Consider the following 12,773-nt stretch of genomic DNA (forward strand, 5'->3'; position numbering starts at 1 on the left):
TTTCCTACATAAGCACAACCATTGCTTCGTGTTATCAATTTCTACCAAGATCAAATACATGACTTAGATTTTTAAGTCTTAATTTGCTTTTTAATATCACCCCAGTATGTAAATGTGCAGTGATTTCTGTGCACCGCTGTGGTGAGAGCTCTTTTAAATGAATGCATTTGCACATCAAGGGCAGATTATGACTTCATTTAGCTACTATACCCATGAGGCGCCGCTGTTTACAAGCCAGTGAGACTCTGAACAGTCAGAAGCACTGCTTTAGCCCTCTGTCTAATGTATATTTACATGTATTTGTCCAAAGCTGCTTACAAAAGAGCATTTTATATCGCATTATATTTACACTTACTACGGCCCCATTTTATATACCATAGACCTATATATATATACCCCACCCGGTCGGATTTTTAGACTATATATCATATTCTATACCATGTATAAAAAGATGATCAAATATAACAGAATTTAGGCCTGTTCGTAATTTACAATATTTTCATAATCGTATCCAGTATGAGACACCGATATTAATGTGCATTCAGCATAGCCTCCTTTTGTGCGGATGTCCTCCACCTATCGCTGTATTATATTATATCTCATATTATGGGCTTGTGGATAAAAACCACACATACAGGCGCCTTCACGTGCGCCGTGATAAATTGCTTTCAGGTGGAAAAACAGGAGGTGGATGTTCAAGTAGGAATAACGAGAAGCGTTTTCGTCCCAGCCCTTCTTTTCTCCCTCCCACACAGACACACACGCACGCACGCACACACACACACACGACCCCCTCCTCCCGTCTCTCTTTTCCATCTACTCTCTTTTCTACAACAAACATGGCCGCGAAATCAGACGGTACAGCCGTTTCTTTGCAGAATGACATTCCGCCGACGTGCCTGCCCGGGCTGGAGAAGCGCTCGCCCGAGTGGCGTCCCGTCGGGAAGGAGTACTCCCTCCTGGACTGCTGCTGGACCCTCTGCGCCCTCTTGGTGTTTTTCTCGGACGGCGCTTCAGACCTGTGGCTGGCTGCCGACTATTATCTCAGGCGGGACTACTGGTGGTTCGCGCTGACACTGGTTTTTATCATCATTCCCTCTGTGGTGGTGCAGGTGCTCAGCTTCCGATGGTTCGCTTACGATTATTCGGACGCCAACGGGAGCGGCTCGGCTGCGGCTGCCATGGTGGCGGCGTCCAATGCGGAGAGCCACTTCAGCACCAAGGACAGCGATCAGCGGGGCGCTGGCCGCTCCGCTGCGGTCACCGGGAGCCGGAGCAGCGCGCAGAGCTGCTGCAGAGTCTGCGTGTGGCTCTTCCAGAGCGCCGTGCACGTCCTTCAGCTGGCACAGGTCTGGAGGTACGTGAGAGCGTGGAGCTCAGTGTAACGAGAGACAAATCTATAGCACATTTCTGTAAGGTGTCACATCAGCAGTTCATTCAGCATCATTATGTTCTGTCATCCAGTGTGCGCTGCTTCTTCTCCCACTCTCTCTCAAGCAAATCCACACCCACGTATTCAGGGCCATATGATTGAACTGTGGAGATGTTAAGATAGCACGGCTTGTATTAAGAGACAACTTCTAATGCAGTTAGTGATTATTAAAACAGACTTTGGATTTCGTAGGCTTTCATCATTGAGAACTTATTAGGTGTGGGATTTGCTGAGGGAAGATAGGAAGCTGGTTTCATCCTGGTCAGACACTGGCTGGTGATACTGAAATTGAATTTTCATTTGGTCTTATGTTCAAAACAAATCTACTTTTTACAGAATATTCATGATTTAAGGTGTAAGAATCAATTAAATTCATTTCACTAGCCACAAACCAATAAGATGAGAAAAGGACAATTGAACAAATATTGTTTTTAATAACATTGAGTAAATTAGAAATCCAACTATATAATAAAAAATCTATTTCAGTGCCCACTGATTTTATTAATGGTGCCTATAATTGGAGTAAGAGAAATTAAAATAATCTAAAATTTCCAATGTCAATCATCTAATGCAAAATTGTCCTGTAAAATATTCCAAAAATAATTGTATTAAAGATTTTAGGGGTTCACACATATAAAAATCCAACAAATCAGCTGCTTTAATTACTTTAATGCTGGCTGAAAATCCAACATAAATGCTGTGAGATATCCCAGTGCTCAGCCTTTCTGCTGTTAGTTTGCATTTCCTGTGGAGTCATAGAGAGTGAAGGGATCCTCCTTGTATTTCCTGTTGTCCCATGCCAGTTCATCATTATCTCCAAGCCGTTTGCTTCTAGGCTCCTCCTCCATCTCTCATGAGCTTCTGGGTCAATAATCTCCCGGAGAGACTCCTCCACTCATTCAATCTGTCCAGCAGAAATCGCCTTATGCACATTCTCAAATCCCTTTGTCTTTGGAGCCTTGCAGGAAATATCATTTATGTCTTTTCTATGTTATTTATCACTGCAATTGATTTAATTTCAAGCCGTTTTATTTGTGTTTTTAAGGGATAGTACACACAAAGATGAAATCTCTGTCATCATTTACTTTCCCTTTAATTGTTTCAAACTAGTTTGAGTTCTTTCCTCTGTTAAACACTGAAGAAGATACACTGGAGAAAGGCTTTCATTCATCTAATGAAAAAAAAATGCAGGGTAATGATGAGTCACATCTAAATTTAATCACTTGACTCAATAAAAAAAAAAATTGTCTTAATATTTTCTATCTCCATGAAAACAATTTTATATAACCTGGTACAATATATATTTGTCTTGTTGAAAAAAAGTCAATTAATTAAATTATCTTTTTGTTCTAAACAAGATGATATAGCTTTAATTAAAACAACAATTACCATAAAATGTTCATTCATCTCATTTAAAAAAATTAGGGTAATGGTTTCACATGTGAATTTGATGACTTGAGCCAGAGAAAAATAAATAATTTGCCCTAATATTTTTTAAGTCCATGGAAGTACAAAGCATATTGAGTTTCTGTTTAATATGCCTGTGTGAGTAACTTTAAAATTTTACATTGGTCAAAATAAATATTTCTTAGTTGAGCTTAAAATACATTCATATTTAACTTGAAAAATAATTGAAAAATAAAACAAATAATATTAAACTGAAATGAAAGATCCATTTTTAATTGGATGAATTATTGCTTGAAATGTTTTCTTCAGTGTAATTTGATTAAATCTGAAAAGCTTTAATAATTGACATCCATCATATTTGTTTTTTTTTACTATATAAGTCAATGGTTTCAAGTTGTCAGCTTTTTTTAAAGGGGTGGTCCCCTACGATATCATATTTTAAACTTTAGTTGATGTGTAATGTAGTTGTTGAACATAAACAGCATCTCTGAATGTAATCAGCTTAAAGTTCATTTCAAAGGGAGACATTGGCTTTTACAGAGTTAGCTTAGAAAAGTCTACAGTAAACAAAGTTTGGGGACTACAAAAATCTGGGCTAGTGAGATCACAAGTGCTTCAGGTTACATGCATTCATCATGCGCATACATCCCAGAAGCCCTGTAATGTGATAGCAGAGAAAGCTTAAATGCCATCCAAATGCTGTTATTTTTACAGTGCTTCTTCTGTTTCTGTATTTGAGCTTCCAAAGGACATGCTACAAAGAGAGAAGTGCTTACTATTTAATTTTGATATGAAATGTTTCAGAGAATTATAAAAAAAGATATAGCTAGCATTTGACAAAGTACAGCTTCCAGAATCTCTCTCAGTTCTCTCAGTTAGATTCGACTAAAAACTCCTCCATTCCATAAAGACACCCCTCATCTTCACTATTGCTGCAGTGCGTCTCAATGTGGCCTCTCTATTTGCATCTTATAAACACAACCAAGCCTTAAAAATACACTGTGGACCACCCCTTTAAAACATTGTCTCTTTTGTTCATTAGAAGAAAGCACCATTTAAAGTTTTCTAACCACTAAAGGGAGGATAAATAGTGAGTAAATTACAATTTTTGGGTGAACTATCCCTTTAGGGGTTTGTTTACATGCACCTGATTTAATTTCAACACAAATTCTAGTCAAACATGTCAAACATAACCATTGGTCTAAAGTGTATTTTAGAAATTTAACCCAGCACCAGGGATTGTCCTTATTTCAACCCAGATCTGGGTTACTCACTCCCTGGACCATTTTAATTCGAAGTTGTTATTTAGCTGCACCTTGTTGGTGTTTCATTTTTACGAGATGGGTCATTAGCCCAATGCTCAACCCGTCAACCTCTAATCTGGAGGACTAGGACATACACTCATACACTACAGACAATTTAGCTTATACCTAATTCACTAAAGTGCATGTCTTTGGACTGTGGGAGAAACCGGATCACCCCGAGGAAACCCAAGCAAACATAGGGAGAACATGCAAACTCCACAACTGACCTAGCCAAGGCTCGAACCAGCCACATTCTTGCTGTGAGGCAACAGTGCTACCCACACTGCACCACCGTGCCAACCCAATATCTAAACTAAGCTCAAGTATCAGAGTGACATTAGATTTTGCTACCTCGCAATCTTTTCTCTCTCTATTTACTTCAGCAGAAGTGTCTATCAAGTGCTAAGTGTCTTTATTGCTTACAGACAGTGCGCTGCAACACACAAAGGCAATTTCCATAATAATGCAGAGAAGAAAATTTGCTGCCCACAATCACGGCTGAAAGTTTAATCCACTCACATATAAATCAATAGAAGCTCACCCACACATATTAGAGGCATGTGCTGCAAGCGAGCGTTCTGTAATTGTGCTTGTAAACACAGAGGCGGTGCCGTGCCTGTCTTTCACAGCCGGTGCTGATCAGCAGTGACAGGGCTGAGTTTCTGAGTGACTGGACACTGCTGACCCGCAGGCCAACGCAAGGTTAACCATGTTTACTGCCACCGATATCACAGAGCTGCCGGTCATTTCAATCAGGCTACATTTATGCTGCTGTCACAACACATGTGCTGTCCTTCTCATGCCATTTTCGATGTGTCACTCGTGTTTCTTCTTTGTCCGACCTTTTTATTGTAAGATTTCCTTCTACACTGAAAAAAATTATTCATTGGATTTACACATTTCTTTAAGGTAAGTGTTTGCAAACAGTTTATATGGGCTGAATTTAAACAAACAAAATAAATTTAGTAATGTTTCACTTAATTTGTTTCGTTTAAATTCAGCCCATATTAATTGTTTGCAACCACTTACCTTAAAAAAATAGGTCGCTTGAAGGTTGAAGCATAAAGGTCGCTGGTTTGAGTCCCGTCTGGGCATTTGTGTGTGTTCGCATGTTCTCCCCATGTTTGTGTGGGTTTTCTCCAGGTGCTCCGGTATCCGTTACAGTACAAAGACATGCACTCTAGGTTAACTGAATGAACTGAATTGGCCATAGTGTGTGTGTGAAAGTGACAGTGTATGGGTGTTTCTCAGTACTGGGTTGTGGCTGGAAAGACATCCACTGTGTAAAACATATGCCGGAATAGTTTGCGGTTTATTCTGCTGTGCTGACCCCTGATAAATAAGGGACTAAACCAAAGGAAAATTAATGAATGATTTTAGCACAGGTATATCGGCTTAAGAGTCATTTTTTGAACTGGACTACACTGGCTGTACTGTGTCTTTGACTCACTAAAAGATTTGACCTAAAAGTTGCTCTTATTTATTTATTTATTTATTTATTTATTTATGTAATTTATTTAATTTAATTTAATTTAATTTAATTTTATTTTATTTTATTTTATTTTATTTTATTTTATTTTATTTTTATTAAAGTTAAGCATTACTAAAGAACTGGGTCATTTGTTTGTGAATAAGGCTGGTTGCACTGTATGTTCTGAATCACACTAGAAAGAATCACATATTAGAATCATTTTGCAAATTGAAAAACAAATGCACAGCTTGAGGACATGTGGAGCATGCACTGTCTACATGCAGCAGATTTTACCTAAACATTGCCATGACGCCAGAAGGACAAACACTACATAGTCTCTTTTTTTTATTGTCTTTTTTTCTGTTATTATGTTTCCAGTATTTTATATTAGCTAAAAGAAATCAGCTCAAAGGATTCAGTTGCTTGTGAATATACTGGTTGGGTTGCATGTTTGTGCTAAATGGAACTTTAATCTTTTTCCCTTAAAAACGATCATAAAGAAAATTCTTGGAGTTAATCACCTTATTTGCATATATGCAGGGTGTTCGCTGGGTCTTAAAGAGTCTTAAATTCCAAAGACTAAACTGTAGGCCTTAAATAGTCTTAAATTCACTGAAATATTGAGTTGTAGGTCTTGAATAATTTTAAATTTGTCTTAATTTTCCTTTGTTTATGGAAAGCTACCAGTCGATCTAACACACATCTAATCACAGACAATACATATCAATTTAACTTTTAGAAAAATCTTATTTATAACTAATATTATAACAGTCATACATTTAGTTTATCAAAGTTTTAATTCACGTTATGTTTTAGTAATTTTTTATTGCTCGGCCATTAAAGAAAGCCCTAGTGTTTAGCCCATATATAGGTACAAAATTTCATCCTTGATGGTCTAAAAAAGGTCTTAAAAAGTCTTGAATTTGACTTGGTGAAACCTGCAGAAACCCTGATATAGCATGCATCACAAATAATTTTAATACTTTTAATAACTCCATTAAAGCAATAGTTTACCCAAAAAGATTTTAATACCATTATTGGATAATACATTATCCAATCAGTGCAAGACCAAACCCCTATAAATGGTCACGTATGACATAACTCGTGTTTTTTGATCGTCAGCATCCCACCTTACTAGCCTGTCACTGCACCTTAACCTAGGGGGGAGCAGTCTAAGGCCGGGCCCGACACTGCGCTAAGACCCCTCTCAGTCTCTTTTCTTTACTAACAAGGGGAATAACAAGAGCCAGGGTGTCCCTCTGAGTTCAGAGCCTTCTCCCCAGACATCACAATAAATCCGAATTTTGTCTATTATCCTTGCCGGGAAAACTCTTGAATGTTGCTATTTTTAAAGATTGATAAAAACTGATTTGGATCCAAAATATTTTGTTCACATATCTTTATTTTTCTTTTTTGTTAGGTGATATAAATATTTGTGGCTTGAAATAAATGCAAACCAGATGGGTCTGAAGTTCTATAAACATTTTGCCTCGAAGATCCCTGAAAACTGAATACATACAGCTGCGAAATCAAAATGCATGGTACTTTACACAATAACAGATTCCAGAAAGACAATAAGGATATCTGCAATTCAAAATAAAGCAACCAGCCAGCAAATAAGGCAGAGCTGGGACATAATTGTCATCTCATTGGAATAAACCAAACCATTATCCCATTTTATCCACAAATTAGCCTTGAGAATGTTTCGCCGAAGCCTCTGAATACACAATTCCTTAAAATATTTTTCAGCTACTAAATGAAAAACCCCACAGGTCGACATGTAATGAAAAATCCGCTCTCTCTTTGTCTCCTTCTTTCAGTATTGCTAAGAACAGCACCTTTTTAGGAAGCACATTTTGCCATTTTCATTTTACCTCTGTTTGACCTGCAAACAAAAAAGCCCACATGGATTTTTTAGTTCTTCACCTCTCACCAGTTACTCTCTGACTCTCTTTGCTTAAAAGCTTCCTAGCAGAGCTTTCCAGGCTCTCTGTCTTTGTTTGATTGGAATTAGCAGTAATGCCATTAAAGCTGCCACCGGCACTGAGCTTGTCACATCTCTGCATTACAGGGATTAGAGCTGTAGTGTTTACATGTCCTTACCTGCAGCAGACAGTTCAAAAGAGAGAGAAAGATGCGCTATTGCAAAGAAGAACAGGTCTGAAGTGATAGTTGAAGAGCAGATGTGAAAATAAAAGGTAAAAGATGTACGCTTGAGAGAATAACTGAGTGAGTGAATATGTAAAAACCAGCTTGTCTGATATGAAAATTAGCCACTATAAAGCAATTTTCCCTCATGGTTTGTAATTACATCAGATATAAAATAATGATGCAGCTAAGTGATGTGCGCTGAAATATTCATCTTCTTTCTGTTTCTGACATTTTCTTTTTACCAAAGCGTTTTGCAGTATATGGAGTGTGTCCTGTTCTTGAGTCCCCTCTGAGTTCTCTGACCTGGTTCACTGCACATGTTCAAAGACGTTTTCGTTTGCATGTTCCCTGCAGAATCAATCAGGATCTGTCAGGGCAAAAAAAGACAAGACACTTTTACGCAGGCTCTGCATTCAGAAAAATTACATCATGCACTGCAGAAATAGTTGTAGATATGATGTAATGTAATGTGTATTTATATATCGCATTTACTGTGTATGGCCATACGCCCAAAGCGCTTCACAATCATGTGGGGTTTTTTTACACACCACCACCAGTGTGCAGCATTCACTTGGATGATGTGATGGCAGCCACAGGACAAAGGCGCCAGTTTACTTACCACACACCAGCTATTGGAGTGTAGAGGCAGGCAATTTGGTACATATGGATGATTGAGAGGTAATGAGGGGCCAGTGGAGTGTCTGGCCATGTGTACACCCCTACTTTTTACGAGAAGTGCCATGGGATTTTTAATGACCATAGAGAGTCAGGACCTTGGTTTAACGTCTTATCCGAAAGATGGCGTTCACGGACATTATAGTGTCCCCTTCACTATACTGGGGCATTAGGACTCACACAGACTGGTTGAGGTTGAGGGCCCCCTTTTTGCCTCATTAATACCACTTCCAACAGCATCCTAGTTTTTCCATGTGGTCTCCCATCCAGGTACTGACCAGGCTCAGCCCTGCTTAGCTTCAGTGAGTAACTGGTCTTGGGCTGCAGGGTGATGTGGCTGTATACAATGACACAGATCATTTGCATACAGCCCTGGAAAAGAAATAAGGAAAGCATTTCAAAGTTACTAGTTTGAGCCTCAGCTGGGTCAGTAAGCATTTCTGTGTGGAATGTGGATTTTGCGTGTTTCCCTGTTCCCTATGTTCGTGTGAGTTTGCTAACTAGGTTGCTGTTGGAAGTGGTTTTAGAGAGGCTACATAATGTGCCACCCCTAATGGATTTACTGTATGAAGAAAATTTTTAAGGCATTAAATTAAAAAACAAAATAAATTACCTAAAATCTTAAAAAAAAAAATGCAGGAGCTAACCTCACTCTATGAACATAAAGTCAATTACTTATTTAAATAAATAGGCAGGCCACTCCTAAAGTTTTGGTTGTTGGTCGAAGGGGGAAAATTCAAGAGCTCTCAACCCTGCCGCAGTCACACCAGAAATGAGCTCATAGAGTGCTACCAGCAATTTTATTTTATAGCCCGCACCTTAACCAGCAGCCAATCACAGTTGGGATTGTATCATGATAGGGAACCTATGGAATGACAAAACAACACAGGAAGAAGGGACAAGAAAACACATAGGATAAACAACAATATATAAATAATAAAAACACTGGTCAGTGGTCATAACAACACCTATTAAGGGAAATCATTTATTTCATTTAAATTATTTTAATAAATGTGTTTACTAAAAGAATGTAAAGCATGACACATGAATATGTGCCTCTTTATAGTGTTTTTAATACCTAAACACCAGTGTATTCTACACCCTGCTTAAAGTAATGATAACTTGTTGCTTTTTTGTCTTTTTGTCAGGTTGTAATAATATTATTGTTAATATTATTTATAATATTATTACAATATTATATAAATTACTATATAATATAATATAAATAACTATATTATAGTTATTTGCTTCAAATTTAAGTTTGTAATCTTATGATTCACATATTAGCTGGTTGGTTTGGTTCAAAAATAAGTGAAGTTTATTTATAAACTAATTTCGAGAGGATCACATGCTTATGATTTCTTGCGGCTGGCTCCGAATTAGTCAGTTTATGATTCACCAATCAGACTATTCCTCAGCCACAATAAATACATAAGTTCCATATCATCTTCATTTTGAAGAATCCCCCCTTCCACCCCTACTCCTCCTCCTTTCCTCGATTGGATGCACGGTGGCCCATGGTTAGCACTATTGCCTCACAGCAAGAATATCAGTGGTTCTAGCCCTTACCAAGCCAGCTAACATTTCTGTGCGGAGTTAACACATTCTCCCCATGCTCACGTGTGCTTTCCCCAGGTTCCTCGGGTTGCTCCCACCGTCCAAAAACATACAACTTAAGTTAATTGACTAATCCAAATCGACACCATAGATGCTCCTCATAAGTAGTTATTTCTTAAGAGCAATACCTATCTGTTTATTAGCTACTACAGGAGGGAAGTTCTCGATATCTACCTGAGCTCAATCTCCCCTCTCGCCTTGCCCTGGGCTCGAGGATCTTATGAGCTCAGTGCTCTCTCCCGGGACAGCATGCCAAACAAGCTTTATAATCTACCATCAGCTATAAGTGTAAACTCTTGAAATGGGATGAAACACTTCCTGAACCAGAGCTCAGGCGCTAATGCACTCTTTTTCCCCCTTTAAAATATCTATAAATACTTGGGCCTTTTTCAAGCTAGGCTAAGACTAAAACTGACATAAAGAATGAGTGAGAGGGACTAGCGAAAAAAAAACACCAATTCTAAAGCAGACTCAACTGTGACAATGTGATCATTTGCAGGCAGTGCGTGATTGATTCTCCCCTCTGGATATCAAGGGAAACTCTACCGAGGACACACTCTTGAGGAGAGATAGTGGATGTCTAGTGCTGTTGGCCAAACAGCTTAATGCCTGCTTGAGACATATTCCTGTGAGAGCCTGCACTGGGATTAACTGTGACGAGAAAAGGAACCTAATAAAACTTAAGCTGTGGTTACTGTGTCTTTGATGACTGCAGGAAGCTGGAGGCAGTGTGTGTTTTACTGTGATTTGGGCTTGTGCTTGTAAAGGTATAGGCATATGTTTGATTTACAAAGAGTTGCATGTGCAATACACGGATGGGATTTAGTAACATCCATAAAACAGAAATTTAAATCTGTGAATATTTGCTGCAAACTTGTGTTCCCACAATTTGGCAATGCACAACATCTTGCAATCAAAGGAGAAATATTTATAGAGATTTTCATCTCAATGTTCATGTTTTGACTCTTATTATTCTGCAGAAGTGGTCTTTCATTACACTTTTACATCAAACTGAGTCAAAGAATTACTTATTTAATAAAATAGGTACGGGTTTGCATAAAAAGGGGAGTTTCAGTATAAGCATGCGCTGATTTTCACAAAAAAAAAAAAAAAAAAAACACAGACACAGGGAAAAACAGGAACATTCGGGAACATTTTAAACATGATACCCCCCTCCATGACAAATGCAAGGATGCGAGGAACTGCTAGAAGAGTGTAGTTTTAATGGAATGTTTGATACTGCCCACCATATGAGAGAAATAAAAATCCTCCGTATTTCTCTGTAACTTAGATTCACTCGGTAGGTGCAGAGAATAGCGTCTAACTGCTGTGTGTGCATAGACTATCCTATCCTAGACTATAAAATTCTACACGAGGGTAATAGTCTGATTGCGGTTTACATTCGGAGAGCAGCATTTACAGCGGATTTTTTTGTTGATAATATTGTAGGGATGTTAACATACTGTAAACTGAGTAACTAAATCATTTTGACTAAGGTATGTCTTTAAAAACTGAAAGAGTACTGCTGACGATATAACTAGCTTTGCCAACTGAATAAACATAAACAAAGAACATTGATCAGACACTTTCCAAATCCGTAGAGACAGGACAATCAACACCAACAGGAACCATATCTTTTTGAAAAGGAGACGAGCAGCAAATCTGCTAAAAAAATAAGAATAAAAAATTGTTCCTTACAAACATATATTTGTCACGTATTAGCAGAACACTGTAATCACACGTGAGTCCAGCTGGATTGTTAGGAGACATGGCTCATCAGTGTTGCATTTATAAATGTGCTGCAGCGAAGGTTTTGTTTCCATTTCCCTGCAGGGTGTCCGTGGGGTCTTAAAAAGTCTTAAAATTTCTTACATTTCAAAAACAAGATTTTAGGCCCTAAAAAATCTTAATTTCACTGAAATTTTGTCTTGCGGGTCTTAAATAATTGTAAACAGGTCTTAATTTCCTTCAGTTCATGTAAAGCTACCCAAAACACATCCAATCACCAATAAACCATCTCTATAGAACTTTTAATATAACTCTATTTACAATATGGCTTAATTACCGTCCTTACAATAATATGTGTTTAAAAATCTGACCTGGACAGACTCTTCTGCTCACATTAAGTTTATTATAGTTTTTTAAGATTTTTTTATTGAAAAATGTGTATGAATACAATATATGTATACAACTAGCATTTGCTTGTTTTGATGATTTATTTAAAACATCTGGCTAAGAAATAACAAATTATAATATAATTTATAAACAGTCCTCTATAAGTCTGAAATGTAATTTATAATGTCTTAAAAAGGTCTTTAAAAGTCTTACATTGGACTGAAATTTGACATTGTGAAACCTCCAGAAACCCTGTGTGTGGAACCCAGCATTTTTATGTGTTCCATTGTATATTTTGTTTTTAAATCCTGCAGATACAATATTGTACCTTCATCAATGGTACAAATCTGATCCATGAAGGTACCACTACAGTGACAAAACATTTTGTACCTTAGAAGTGTCAAATGAGTTCCTTCAACAACTATTTAAAGGCATTTTGCTATATTTAAAATGTGTCAAATTTATTTTCAGTAAATATAAAACATCAAAATCATTTTTAAACAGTGTTTTAAAATTTTTTTTTGCACTTTTTGTGTAAATGCACCTTTTCCATTTACAATAAAGACAAGAATACTTCAACATAAATCAAAAGATCAAATTT

General features: G+C 37.5%; 1 protein-coding gene across 1 annotated transcript in view; it reads left to right on the forward strand.

The window, feature by feature from the left end:
- The first annotated feature begins 814 nt into the window (after window positions 1–814).
- xkr7a (XK related 7a) overlaps window positions 815–12,773 on the forward strand; it is a 31,819-nt gene continuing 19,860 nt past the window's right edge. The window contains exon 1 of the mRNA NM_001012252.1: window positions 815–1,357. Coding sequence (NP_001012252.1) covers window positions 840–1,357 — 518 coding nt within the window. The 5' untranslated portion in view covers window positions 815–839. The remainder of the gene's footprint in view (window positions 1,358–12,773) is intronic.

Source organism: Danio rerio, chromosome 23, assembly GCF_049306965.1.
Source record: "Danio rerio strain Tuebingen ecotype United States chromosome 23, GRCz12tu, whole genome shotgun sequence".
Lineage (NCBI taxonomy): Eukaryota > Metazoa > Chordata > Actinopteri > Cypriniformes > Danionidae > Danio > Danio rerio.